This window comes from Camelina sativa, chromosome 13, assembly GCF_000633955.1.
Source record: "Camelina sativa cultivar DH55 chromosome 13, Cs, whole genome shotgun sequence".
NCBI classification, from domain to species: domain Eukaryota; kingdom Viridiplantae; phylum Streptophyta; class Magnoliopsida; order Brassicales; family Brassicaceae; genus Camelina; species Camelina sativa.
Window position 1 is genome coordinate 18,719,685 of NC_025697.1, and position 14,566 is coordinate 18,734,250.

Consider the following 14,566-nt stretch of genomic DNA (forward strand, 5'->3'; position numbering starts at 1 on the left):
AAAAAAAAAAAAAAAAAAAAAAAAAAAAAAAAAAAAAAAAAAAAAAAAAAAAAAAAAAAAAAAAAAAAAAAAAAGCTATGGCCATTGGTCCCCATTTTTTATTGAGTAAGCACGGCGCCATAAATCTGTATTGGACGAAATATAACGATAATGATATAATTTGTATTATATCTAAGCAGACGGAGAAATGGGTGACAACCCATAAAAAGTCAAATGATTCCTTTCAAGAATTTGTGATATATAATATAGCATATGATTATACATGACAGGAGGATGGTAGTTGGATAAGTTATAAAAATCTGTTGTGTTTGTCGTATTTTGATAAGGTATTAAAATACTTTGTTACACCTATGAACTGAAATCTAGATCCACATTATCTTAGGTTGACTTCAGAGTCTTTTGATGATTAACTTTCTGATCCTTCTTATCTTTTGGCTATGTCTTCCACTGTTTATCCTCTTCCTTACAGTGGCATACACAAAACATTAATGGAAACGTTTCAGCACTTCTCCCATAACTGCCCCTCAAGCTTAACAGAAGCCAAAGATGCGGAAGAAGGAAGTTGTAGCTTGTGCGAGAGACAAACCTTGATCCATTACACTTGTCACTCATGTAAGTTAGATCTATGTAAGCTTTGCTCTAAGTTGACTCCCGAGCTGCAACACAAGCTGCATCCAAAACATAGCCTCGAGTTCCATCCCCGTCAGCCTGGTCAAAAGCCGGGATGTTTCATTTGCTGTGGATGTGGGTCTGTCTCTTCTGGATCTTACTATGAATGTAAGATCTGTCAAATCAAGATCGATCTTGAGTGTGTGTCCAAGGAGTTAACTAATATTTGGGATGCAAATCTAACGTACCATTATAGTCACAGGCATGTCCTAGCTCGTTGCTGGCCTCGTGGATCCAATGGTAGCGGCTTTTGCTTCATATGCGAGCGTCCGTATTCAGAGACAACTCAGTGCTACGGATGTGTCTACTGTCTCTCCTTTGCACATGCGAAATGTCTCGATCTTCCAAGTGAGATTCAACATCCAGTGCACCCGGACCACCCTCTAAAACGCCTCAACTATATGCAACACAGAGAGCTTAAGACTCAGTGCAACGCATGTCAAGAACTGATCTCTGGGGTCCCTTTTGGCTGCCTGAGGTGTGGTTTCTACCTTCACATGGGATGCGCAGATTCTTTGTTACGATCTTCTAAGTTCGAGGCTCATGACCATGAGTTGGTGTACGTGCAACGTAATGCTGCACGAGCGATCACCACAGAGAAACCATGTAATATATGCCATGAGCCTCAAAAGATATGGAAGAATTGTTACTACTGGTGCATCGAATGCAATTCTAACTTCCATTTCGAGTGTCTCAAGATACCCGATTTTGTCTTCCGTAAGTCATGTCACACGCATCCCGTTCAGTACAAATTGTTCACAACAGAGGGATACGAGTATTGTGATGTCTGTGAGACCATTATAAACGTTGGGAGCTATGCTTATTCTTGTGATTGTTGTTTTCAGGCACACATCGAATGCATTATCCCGAAGGTCTTAAAAATTATTTAGTACTTCATGTTCTATTATATTCTTTATGATTTCTAAGATCTAAACCAAATATATTCTTAACTTGTTTTAGCTCCATGTTAATTGATAGAATTGCGTACAACTAAATGCAGAAAAAACCAACTATAAAGTATTTGAAGGATACTTACGCAAGTAGTGAGGACGCAACAACATCAACGGGAGTGAAATCTACAGAACACAAACTTGTGGTATAAAATTTTAATATTTTTTCCATACTGATTTTGGTTTAGGGAAGTTTCATATAGTTTAATGTTTCTTATATAATGCAGATTGATGATATAAAACATACTCATATCTTAACATCCTGCGACTTGAGTAGTAGTCCTCATGATCCAACTTGCACTATTTGCAAGCAAGGAGGACTTGGGGATGCATATAAATGTGAGAAATGTGAATTTGTAGCTCATGATGAATGTGCAGAAGTAGCACAACGGTTAAAGAGTCGGTTTCACAAGAACCACCCTTTGACTCTCCTGCCACAACCTCCTTTGGAAGAGATGAAATGTGATCTATGCAAGAAAACAATTTGTGGGTTCAATCTCTTCTGTCGAACCTGCGATTATGTTATTCATATTGAATGCCTCACACGGGACACACGACCAGAGCCCAAATATATAAACTGGGAAGGTAAATGTATGCAGGGACATAACTTGGTTGAGTTTCTTGGTACAGTATCAAAGCAAAACCTTTGCAGTGTCTGCGACGAGGAGCTTTATGGGAAATCACCGTCATGCTTAACATGTGAAGAGACATATCACATAGAGTGTCTTGAAGTCGAAGGAAAAGTAGACCACCCGCTTCATTATCATTCTCTTCATATCCAAAGGAATATTACACCAGGATCTCGCTGTCTTAGCTGCGGAGAAAGCATAAATTCTTACAGCTACAAGTGCAAAGAATGCAACGATGTCTATTTCCATGTGAACTGTACCAAATCAGTGGAAGCATCGTTGAAGCTTACCGACATTCACGAGCACAATCTTCATCATTTCATGGCTTCATTTGAAGATAATTCAAAGATGAGGGATAGTGATGTTATAGCATGCAATGGTTGTGGTAAAGCATGCACTAAATACTTCTATGGTTGCGTCAAGTGCAAGTTTTACCGCCATGGGGAGTGCCTTGGGTTACCAAACTCTGTCAGGCACAGAGTACACGAGCATGCTTTGACTATACTGTACACGTTGATCTCAGAAGTGGTTAACCACTACTGTGAGATATGTCTTAAGGCTGTTGATCCTGGGCATCCTGGTTATATATGCAAACTATGTGGCTCTGTGATACACCCAGAGTGCGCTTTGTGCTGGGTGAGTCTTCTCCATGTAATTATGTCGTCTTTTATTTTCATTTCGATATATCTAGATCATATTATCTGAGACGATTATGTTTAGGATAATGACTGGAAAAATGCAACGGAAGAGGATCATAAGTTGGAGGTGGTGGAGCTCAAGGCTTCAATCCTACGTAGATGTCACATGAACTTCTAGTTCACCTAATTACCATAATTTGCTTTGTGAATTATTGTGATTTCGGAATATAAAGACTAAAAGACATGTCTCCTAAGCACGACCCCAAAAGCTCCATTTATCACTTCCTCCTACAGCATAAAAGGAGAGGACTTATTTCTCGGTCTCTCTCTCTTCCTTTTTTTTATTTTATTTTACTTAAATTTACTAAGTTATTATCCATCGCTACTTATTTTTATCAATTTATTTAACAAATTGCATTGACTTTAATAAATGTATATTTGAAGTCTTTATTTTCATTATTTTGATGAATTTATTTAGTTTTGAAAATTAAAAATTAATCTTACATTTTTTTCTATATTTTGCATTTCTAGTTACATAGTTTAATGTTTATTTATGATTGCTTACCTGAAAACAAAAAAATAAGTCAAATTTTAAAATATTTATGAATAAACTGAAAAAATTAATGTTAATTTGGTATCTCATATATTTTTTTAAAACCTAAACTAAACTAATATTCATAATATTTTTAAAAATAGACATTTCTTATTATGCGTGTTTTTAGCTAAAACATCTTATATTTTGAAACGGAGAGAGTGTAAGTTATATATATAATGTAATATCCGCGAACCAAAACTTTGCGTTTTGGCGATGGGTGTCAATCGACACCAAGGGTGGTGTCGGTCGACACCAATAATTTCTGGTTTGGCAGTTTGATTTAATTATCGATTTGGATCGGTTTGGTTTAAGGAAAACCATTGAACTAGACTATTTAAGTGAAAGATCGACATAAATGGTTTTGGAAAAGTTATTTTGTCGTCGTTTCCTTGTTTTTGAGAGAGAAAAAAAGAGAAAAGAAACGTTCTTGAGTTTTTGGGAAGATTGGTGAGGTTTCTTGGCTGTTCTTGAAGGATCTGAAGCTAGGAAGGAGTTAGAAGCTTGCTGGGAGTGTGGGATTCGTCATTGTTGGTCAGAAACTTCCTGCAAAGAGGTGAGTATATGACCATAGCTTATCTAAGCTAAGATCTCTAGTTTTTCTGTGATTTTGGTGCTTATGTGATTGTTTCCTTTGAGTTCTCTATGGTTTTTCTTGGCTGTTATAGCTGGGTTTTGCTACTAAGGATGCATGGAGCGGATTGGAGAAGTTTGGAGGCGAGATTCGGAGTTTCCGATCGAAGAAAATCGATGATCGGCATCGATGTCGGTCGACACCAACGCGAGGACGATCCGATAACTTTTGGGAGTGTCGATCGACACCATGTGGAGGTGTCGTTCGACACAAACAAGATTTTCGGTGATGTCGAGCATGGTGTCGGTCGACACCATCTGGTGTCGGTCGTCACCCTTCTTCAGTTGCGACGGATGATGCAATGCTTTGTATAATGCATGTTTGTTTTACTGATTGTTGTTTGTGGCATGTAGAGATCTTATTGCTTGTGTGCATAGCCCAGTATATAAGAGGATTGCTTCACTGAGTGTTTATAAAATACTCATGCATCTCAATTTGTGTTTGTGGTGCAGGTAAAGGCAAAATGTGATCGTGAAATCAAGGCAATGAAGAGGAGGATGTTCTAGTGACTCGATTGGTTGTTGTCTGGCTTCTGTTAGGTTGCTAGAGTTGGGTCAGTAGAACATTGCTAGGTTGTTGTTTCCTTGTTTTATGTTGTTTGGTTATTGGATATTTGCAATGATCTGTTATTGGTTATTGGTTATTTGATATTTGTTGGTTTATTGGTATTCAATATTTTCCACTGTTGGTTTGAATATGGTTAGGTGGCTAGTGTGTATATGACCATTGGTCGTTTCAGTTTGGTATCAGAGCCCTTACAGTTCTAGGTTTGGGTTCACTGGGTTTCTGTTATTGATGTTGTGGATTTTTGCATGTTGTCATTGATTATGTGAGTTAGTCTATTGTGTGTGGCATGGAGTCCTAGAACATCCTCTTCTAGCCTACAGTGTGATTCCATGGTGAGTTATGTTTTGTGTTTTTGATGAATTATTTGCTTAGCCTTATGTTCATGGTAGTGGAGATGGTTAGAGAGGGTGTTGTTGCTGGTCGTGGTTGAGGACGTAGACATAGTCGTGGACGCGGACGTATTCGTGGTAGGGGCAGAGCCCTAGTGGTTAGTGATGTTGTGGAGCAGAATGTGGCAGCTGAGGGTGTTGGCGAGTCGCAGGGCTTTCAGGAGGGTTCCATGAGTGTGGCCGGCGGGGGTACTGACATGACCGTAGGTGCTGATGGAGTCGGTGTGGGCTGGGTCGGTGCTGGGTTGGCTGGTGATGCTAGTGTTCCGGGTGCGGGAGTCCCAGCAGGTGGAGCCCCTGGAGGAGGCATTGATCTTGCGGGCTTATTGACATAGCTGTTGCAGCGGATACCGGGAGTGGTACCGGCTCAGATACAGGTAGTGCTTCAAGTGTCTGCGGGTGTAGGAGGTCATTTCTAGTATGCCAATATGCTAAGGGAGATGAACTACATTGGTACCAAGCGGTTTTCGGGAGGTACTAATCCTACTGTTGCTGATGCGTGGAGGACGAGAGTGGAACGTAACTTCCAGTCTTTGAGATGTCCTGAGGAGTTTTGGGTGGATATAGCAGTCCACAACCTTTCTGGTGATGCTCAGTTTTGGTGGAGATATGTGGCTGCTAGGAGAGTGCAGAGGGAGATGTTTTGGCCTGACTTCATCTTGGAGTTCAACCGCAAGTATTTTCCTCGAGAGACACTAGATTGGTTGGAGGTGTAGTTCGTTCAGTCTCAGTGGACTCGCTCAGTGCGGGAGCTTGACTTGGAGTTCAGTCAACTTCTGATGTGTGGGGGTCGGGATATGGAGTATGAGGAGGCTCGTATCACGAGGTTTATTAGGGTCCTACATGATGACTTGAGGGTTCACTGTAGAGTGCGGAGCTATGCTACTCGTGCAGAGCTGTTTGAAACTGCAGCAGAGATTGAGGAGGACATCTGGGCACATTCAGTGGCGGTTAGTCCAGACGTCCAGCCTGCGCAGGGAACCAAGAGAAAGTGGGAGGCTACGCTGAGGCCGAGTGCTGCAGGGTGCTTCGGTTGTGGGAGCATGGATCACAAGGTTGCTAGCTGTCCCAGAGGAGTGCTATCATTGTAGGGAGCCAGGGCATATCATTGCAGGGAGCCAGGGCATATCATTGCAGGGAGCCAGGGCATATCAAGCTCAAGTGCCCCAAGTTGCAGCCGATGGTAGTGGCAGCTTTGCAGCAGGTGGTGCAGTCGGGAGTGCAGCAGGTGGCTCGGATCGAGCAGGCACCATGGGTTTACGCGACTGCAAAGGCTAGTGGAACCAGTGCTGGGGCGATCACAGGTATAATTTCTGGTACTTTGTCTTTGTGATTTCTTAGTAGGTTCAGATTTTATGTTTTGCATGTGATAAAGTGTTAGGTTCTCAACACATGAAGTTTGTGTAGGGACCTTGTTGGTGGGCGGGTTTAAGTCTCATGTTATGTTTGATTTTGGAGCTACTCATAGTTTTAGTACTCTGGAGTGTGCATAGAGTGCGGCTATCAAAGGAGATCCCAGAGAGCGTACGGGTGTTTTCAGAGTTGCGGGAGGCAAGTTTCTGAGAGTTATTGGACGGGCGAGAGGTATTGATATTCAGATCGCAGGAGAGTCATGGCCAGTGGATTTGCTTATCAGTCCGGTGGAGTTGTATGACGTTATCTTGGAGATGGATTGGTTGCATCGGCATATGGTGCATCTTGATTGTCATTGGGGTAGAGTGGAGTTTGAGTGTCTATGAGGGAAGTTGGTTTTTGAGGAGTTAGACCGACTTCGGGGAGTCTCGTGATCTCGGCCATTCAGGCTGGGAAGATGATCGAGAAGGGTCGCGAGGCTTATTTGGTTACTATATCTATGCTAGAGTCTATGTGTTCCAGCCATTGTAGGGATTACCACCATATCGGTCTGATCCTTTTACGATTTAACTGGAAACAGGGACGACACCGTTATCCAAGGCTCCTTACAGGATGGTTCCAGCAAAGATGACAGAGCTGAAGAAACAGTTAGAGGATTTGTTGAGCAAGGGATTCATTTTTCCTAGTGTATCACCGTGGGGAGCGCTGGTGTTATTTGTTAAGAAGAAGGATGGGAGTTTCCGTGTATTGACTATAGGGGTCTGAACTGGGTCATTGTGAAGAACAAGTACCCTTTTCCCAGGATCGATTAGTTGTTGGATAAGCTGAGAGGTGCTATTGGTTCTCCAAGATTGATCTGGCGTCGGGTTATCATCAGATTCCGATAGATGAGGCAGATATGAGGAAGACTTCATTCAGGACGAGGTATGGGCATTATGAGTTTGTGGTGATGCTGTTTGGGTTGACTAACGCGCCAGCAGCATTTATGTGATTGATGAACAGCATGTTTTAGGAGTTTCTGGACGTGTCTATCATTATTTTCATCGACTACATCCTGGTTTATTCTAAGAGTCCTGAGGAGTATGCAGTGCATTTGAGGGCAGTTCTGGAGAAGCTGCGTGAGCAGAAGTTGTTTGCCAAGTTGAGCAAGTGTAGTTTCTGGCAGCGTGAGATGGGTTTTTTGGATCATATTGTTTCTGTAGATGGGGTTTCTGTAGATCCAAAAAAGATTCAGGCTATCAGGGATTGGCTTAGACCGCAGAATGCCACATAGATTAGGAGTTTCCTTGGATTGGCAGGTTATTACAGGATATTTGTGCAAGGCTTTGCGAGCAGAGCACGTCCTATGACTAAGTTTACAGGGAAGGATGTTCCTTTTGTTTGGTCACAGGAGTGTGAGGACGGCTTTGCAAGCCTAAAGGAGATGTTGACTACTACGCCAGTGTTGGCATTGTCAGAGCAGGGAGAAACCTATATGGTTTATACTAATGCATCCAGAGTTGGTTTGGGTTGTGTGTTGATGCAGCATGGGAAGGTGATTGCCTACGCTTCGCGGCAGTTTCGGAAGCATGAGGAAAACTATCATACTCATGAATTGGAGATGGCTGTTGTAGTTTTTGCCCTGAAGAGTTGGAGATCTCATCTTATTGGTGTAAAAGGTACAGGTGTTTACAGATATTAAGAGCCTGGAGTACATATTCACTCAGCTCAAGCTGAACTTAAGGCAAAGGCGGTGGATGAAGCTGGTGGAGGATTATAATTTGGAGAAAGCCTATCACCCTGGTAAGGCTAACTTGGTTGCAGATGCTCTGAGACAGAAGAGGGCTGCATGATATGGAGTCTCTAGTAGGTGAGATTGGTGCGTTGATTTTGTGTGTTGTTTCTCGGGAGCCGTTAGGTTTGGAGGCAGCTGATAGAGCAGACCTTCTTAGCAGGGTGCGGTTGGCTCAGAAGAATGATTTGGGGCTGGTGAATGCCTCTAAGGCTGTTGATTCTGAGTATCTGGTCTCGGCTAACGGTACCATCTTGGTGCATGGGCGAATTTGTATGCCTAAGGATGAGCAGTTGAGGCAGGAGATCCTGAGAGAGGCTCACACGAGCATGTTCTCTATCCATCCAGGAGCGACAAAGATGTACTGTGATCTCAAGAGGTACTATCATTGGGTCGGGATGAAGAAGGATGTGGCTAGTTGGGTTGCGAGGTGTGATGTGTGTCAGCTAGTGAAGGCTGAGCATCAGGTCCCAGGCGAGTTACTGAAGAGTCTTCTCATTCCAGAGTGGAAGTGGGATATGATCATTATGGACTTCGTGGTAGGGTTGCCAGTGTCTCGGGCTTTCGATGCTATATGGGTCATTGTGGACCGGTTGACTAAGTGAGCATATTTTCTGGCCATTAAGAAGATAGTCAGGTTGCATGGGGTGCCAGTGAGCATTGTGTCTGATAGAGATTCCAAGTTCACTTCGGGGTTTTAGAGGGCATTTCAGGCAGAGATGGGCACTAAGGTGCATCTGAGTACAACTTATCATTCCCAGACAGATGGACAGTCAGAGAGGACGATCTAGACGTTGGAGGATACGCTGAGAATGTGTGTGCTAGATTGGGGTGGCCATTGGGCAGATCACCTGAGCTTGGTAGATTTTGCTTATAACAACAGTTACCAGGCGAGCAGGATGGCTCTTTATGAGACTTTGTATGGGAGGTCGTGTCGTACATCGTTATGCTGGACTCAGGTGGGGGAGAGGAGCATGTACGGGGCAGATTTTGTTCTAGAGACCTTTGACAAGATTTGGGTTCTCAAGCTGAACATGAAGGAAGCTCAGGATCGGCAGAGGAGTTATGCCGATAGGAGAAGGAGAGATCTTGAATTTCAGGTGGGAGATAGAGTGCACATCAAGATGGCCATGTTGTGGGCTCTGAACATGTCATTGACAGAGACTAAGTTGAGTATGAGGTATATGGGTCCGTACAGAATGATTGAGCGGGTGGGACCGGTAGCATATAGGCTGGAGTTACCTGAGGTTATGCGTGCATTCCACAAGGTTTTACATGTGTCTATGTTGCGGAAGTGTCTCCGCGAGGATGATCAGTTGTTGGCTAAGAATCCTGAGGATATACAACCTAACATGACTTTGGAGGCCAGACCAATGAAGGTTGTCGGGAGGAGGATAAAGGAACTTCGGAAGAAGAAGATTCCTTTGATGAGAGTCCTTTGAGACTATGATGGTGTTAAGGAGCAGACTTGGGAGCCATAGGCGAAGATGAAGGCAAGGTTCAAGAAGTGGTTCGAGAAGCAGGTCGCGAGTTGAACTTGTCTAGCCTGGTCCCAGTTGTAGTCCGTGGCTAGAGCGGGAATGGAGTATTCCAGCCCATATCGCTTGTTTACTTGGTCGCTTAGGGGTGGTTGGTTGTGCGACTAAATAACAAGATAAGGTGTTGTTCGGGATATGAAGTTTCGCAAAGCTGGTATCGGAAAAGGAAAGTTTCCTGAACTGGAAATTTCCAGAAGTGGAAAGTTTCTAAAAGTGGAAAGTTCTAAAAATGAAAAGTTTTATGTGAGTTAGAATTTGTCCATTTTTATTGGTTGTGAGCCTTGGAGGGGCTTGTGTGGCCTTTGTGGCGGACTGTTGAGTCATTGTGAGGCCTTTGTGGCGGGCTGCTTAGCCAATGTTGCATGTTTAGGCGGTCCTTCGGGACAAGTGGTCTTTGTGACGGTCCTTCGGGACGAGTGGCCATTGTGGCAGTCTTGTTGAGGACATTTGTTTGGCCTTGGTGGCGGTCCTGTTTAGGACATTTGTTTGGCCTTTGTGGCGGTCCTGTTTAGGACATATGTTGGTCTTCGTGGCGGCCCTAGTGGCATTGTGATGATCCTTGTGTGGTCATGAGGTATTCCAGTGAGGGAATATGTGGTTGGTAGGGCATTATGTTGTTCTACGCGAGCCATGGGAAGGAAACCTGGTTAGGGATAGGACTGAGACGTGTTCAGAATTGTTTTGCGCTAAAGACAGTTGGCCATGAATGGCTCTTGGGGGACTTCGGTTCTTCTAGTACCGCCATGTTCTGACACTTTGTGGCCTGTGAATATGGTTGGTACATCGACTTCAAATGACGATCATGGGGCGCGCTGTAGGGTGGCAACCCGAGAGACGAGTATTGGACTTCCTTATACATTATGGCATGCGGGCTTAGGCTTGGTGAGGAGCCAATATCATGGCATGTAGGCTTCAGCCTGATGAGGAGCCAAGAAAAACTGAAGGTTAAGGCCTATGAGTAAAGGAAAGTCCAAAAGTCGAGAGCAAATAATGTTTGAAACGTGAGTCTATCTTCTAGAGGTTACCTTCCGTAGATCGGTCGGAGGAGTGCGGGCTGTGGAGACGGTTGCGCAGGCATCCTTGGCTGATGGTTGTTCGAGATTCAGGGACGAATCTATATTGGTGGGGGAGAATTGTAACATAGGTGTCGATCTACACCAAGGGTGGTGTCGGTTGACACCAATAATTTCTGGTTCAGCCAGTTCGATTTAATTATCAATTTGGATCGGTTTCGTTTAAGGAAAACCATTTAACCAGACTATTTAAGTGAAAGGTCGACAGAAAGGGTTTTGGAAAAGTTCTTTTGTCGTCGTTTCCTTGTTTTTGAGAGAAAAGAAGCGTTCTTGAGTTTTTGGGAAGATTGGTGAGATTTCTTGGTTGTTCTTGAGGGATCTAAAGCTAGGAAGGAGTTAGAAACTTGCTGGGAGTGTGGGATTCGTCATTGTTGGTCAGAAACTTCCTGCAAAGAGGTGAGTGCATGACCATGGCTTATCTAAGCTAAGATCTCTAGTTCTTTAAGTGATTTGGTGCTTATGTGATTGTTTTCTTTTGAGTTCTCTATGGTTTTTCGTGGCTGTTATGGCTGAGGTTTTGCTCCTGAGGATGCATGGAGCAGATTGGAGAAGCTTGGAGGCGAGATTCGGAGTTTTTGATCGAAGGAAATCGATGCTCGGCATCGGTGTCGGTCGACACCAGTTAGGGTGTCGGTCTACACCAATACGAGGACGATTCGATAACGTGTGGGAGTGTCGATCGACACCATGTGGAGGTGTCAGTCGATATAAACTACAGTTTTTGTGATGTCGAGCATGGTGTCGGTCGACACTTGTATGGTGTCATCGACACCAGATTGCCAGTATTGATTGACACCATCTGGTGTCGGTCAACACCCTTCTTTAATTGCGATGGATGATGTAATGCTTTATATAATGCTTGTTTGTTTTATTGATTGTTGTTTGTGGTATCCAACTACAACATCAGTCTCTGCTTAGTTTAAATCCAACTGGCTGATATGGAAATATGTTTTCAATTTTTATATGACTCTCCCGTTTATTACTTGCATTTTTTTTTCCTTTTCATGTTGTCCAAGTCCAACAAATGAATATATACGCCCCTCTCGTTGATTAGTTGCATATTTTTTATACTCCGTAACTATGTAAAAACAAAAAACAAAAAAGCATTTGCTAGAAGTTAGCTACAACAACAAATCTGTGGCATATTTTTAACTCGGAGACCTCCTAATGTCGATAAAAACCATAGCATGATTGAACTTATTTGTTCTATTTGTTAACATAAACACAGAAATTAATAGAGATATAACAATACTTTGCTCACCTTTGAAAATTAATTTTTTGTAGTTACATAACTATCAAAGAAATGCATGATTATTTTCCAAGAATAAAATCAAAACATAACTACATACATAACACATAATATCAGATTTTGAACATAATTATGAGAAATCAATTCAAATTGAGTTACATTTATACGACAATTATTTTTCTTTCGTCATTTATACTATCAGCTGTTCATCAATGAAGATTGTGTGTCTAATGAATTCTTGTTCTTAATCTTGGAGCTGAGGCATGTCCAATTGAAAGGAGGACTCGTGTATGGTCCTTTGAGTATTCCATCTGCCATAAATTTGTATGCAGCCTCAGTCATATGAATGCCATCCCAGGCGACATACTTTGAAGGGTCATTACAAGAGTCCACTCCAAAACTCCCACAACATGTACTAAAGTTGAAGTTGTACGGTTCTCCTACACCGCAACAAGCGGACAAGGGTTTGTTTATGAATCCTGACAATAGCATTGTTTTGGAAACTCGTGATTATTACGAAATCGGTAAAATTGGTTGTAAAGATTCAGTGGAGGTATATATCAAGAAGGCTACCGTATTTGGTTGGTTCTTGGTTAAGGCCCAACAAAGCATTGTAATAGTCAGCATATATGATGTTGACATGATGGTTGAGCTTCCTGAGTCTCTTGAGTTCTGCTTCAAGCTGTTCGTCGTGATATTCTCCAAACTTGTTCAGCCATTTCAGACATCCAAAAGGATCGTATTCTTCCATGTTTGATGTTTGATATAATGTCAAATATGCTACTGAGCATCCTATAGGGAACTCTCCAGGCACCAGAAATGTTCTTCCCCCCATACTAATCAACTCCTGGATTCAAGACAGTCCCAAAGCAACAAATAGATTATGGTTTCTGACAAACTGATCAATTTGTTTTACTCGTTAATGTGAGTAGTAAAATTACCGTAATTGCAGAAGAAATAGTACTAATCACCAACGGAACGAGCTCTTTGACCTCGTCAATGGGTCTGCGTTGGAAGAATGGGCCATTATGATCATTCCCTCCGATCTCTCCCATGAGAATCAAAGCATTTCCAATCATATTTTTACAGTCTAAAAACAAATATGATTGAGTTCAAAGTTCAAACTACGTAAAAAAAAACATTATAATTATACCATTAAAGCTGATCTTTACTACCTGATGGCAAGCCACATAGATTTGGTAAACTCTCCTTGAAGACCTTAACTTGAACCCCTAAACTAATGTTGTGAGGACAATGGTATCCTCTCTCCTCGAGAAAAGAAGCTTCCAATGCCGTTGCTGAGCCTACGGCAAAATTAACTCCTTTTTGAAAGTTTCCATTTTTAGATCCGAAGTAAGGTGTTACGTATGGAAGCCCCAAAAATTCAGCTGTAAAAAAAAAATTGTAGCATCTATCACTTAAGGTTACAAATTGCTAACTTGCAGTTCAAGAAAACAAAAAAAAAACAGAGAAAGATTTTACATAAAGAATTCAGTGAAGAGTTAAAACACAAACTCAAAGTGTCATTTTACATATAAAGAAAGAGAAGTACCAATGAAGTCAATGATGAGACGGCCGTCAGAGGACCGACCGGTTGGGTGGTGGAAAAAAGTTTCTCCGTACGGTGGAAAACCGTTCAAAGAAAGATTGTTACGATCCGAGAGACAGAGCAAGTTTCCCGTGTCAGCAATCGAATCACCGAAACTGATGATATACTCGAAATTCTGGCATTGTGATTCCGAGTTTACCATAGTGATCATAATAAAAAGAGTAGAAAAAGAAAGGCAAACCAGCTTCTTCAACACATGAGAATCTAGCGACGCCATACGAGAGAGGTCCCAAGTGACTTTCTCACTTTCTATTTTTTTTTTTTCTAATTCTTTTTATGATTTTTAAAAATCTAAGTAGCTAGGACAGACCGATGAGTTATGAACTAAAATTGATGGGATGGACCGATGAGTTAATGAGCCTTTCTTGTTGCCTTATAAATAAAAATATTTTCACCAAACTCACCAAATTATGTGGCTATTATGTGGAGCGGCAAGGCAATTTACTTTCTATGGCCTACGAAAGTTTGTATTTGTTTGTATCGTTTCAAACGGGTGCTTGGACTTTTAAGTTTTAAGTTTAACCCTGGAAAATATCTATTTGGAGTCCCTTCATTTTAAGGGGCTCATGTAGAAATATTAAAATTGTAGTTATTTTATGCCGAAGTATTAAAATTGTAACTATTTTATCCCGAAGTATTGTCTCATGTATTTTATATATATATAATGGTTGATGGTTTTCAAAAGATTGTTTTTTCAACCTTTTCTTCATATTCTTCAATCGTGCAACCAACTTCTTCAAGTATCATTAACTTTGTTTATTTGGATGTGCTAAAGTCTTTGCTTGCTTGGCACACAACTCAGCGTGAACATCACGAGTTCTTTTAACCAGATTTCCCAGGCGATTTCTAGTAAAAGTTCGTATACCCTGCTTCAGTTCCTTTAATTTCTACATAAACCTGTACAT

The 14,566-nt window shown here is 41.9% G+C and overlaps 2 protein-coding genes across 3 annotated transcripts; one reads left to right on the forward strand and one right to left on the reverse strand.

Moving 5' to 3' along the window:
- LOC104737094 lies at positions 362-3,274 on the forward strand. Its single transcript, XM_010457193.1, has 4 exons — positions 362-1,541; positions 1,670-1,765; positions 1,847-2,884; positions 2,969-3,274. The coding sequence occupies exons 1-4, from the start codon at positions 438-440 to the stop codon at positions 3,062-3,064; spliced, it is 2,334 nt and encodes a 777-aa protein (XP_010455495.1). The 5' UTR covers positions 362-437; the 3' UTR covers positions 3,065-3,274.
- LOC104737095 (GDSL esterase/lipase At1g31550-like) lies at positions 12,166-13,990 on the reverse strand. Of its 2 annotated transcripts, none has more exons than XM_010457195.2 (5): positions 13,605-13,990; positions 13,228-13,440; positions 12,994-13,142; positions 12,626-12,899; positions 12,166-12,492 (listed from the first exon to the last, which is right to left on the reverse strand). In XM_010457195.2, the coding sequence occupies exons 1-5, from the start codon at positions 13,876-13,878 to the stop codon at positions 12,251-12,253; spliced, it is 1,152 nt and encodes a 383-aa protein (XP_010455497.1). In that variant the 5' UTR covers positions 13,879-13,990; the 3' UTR covers positions 12,166-12,250. The 2 variants fall into 2 exon arrangements, with proteins under 2 accessions (XP_010455497.1, XP_010455496.1); XM_010457194.2 differs by having other exon boundaries at positions 12,166-12,531.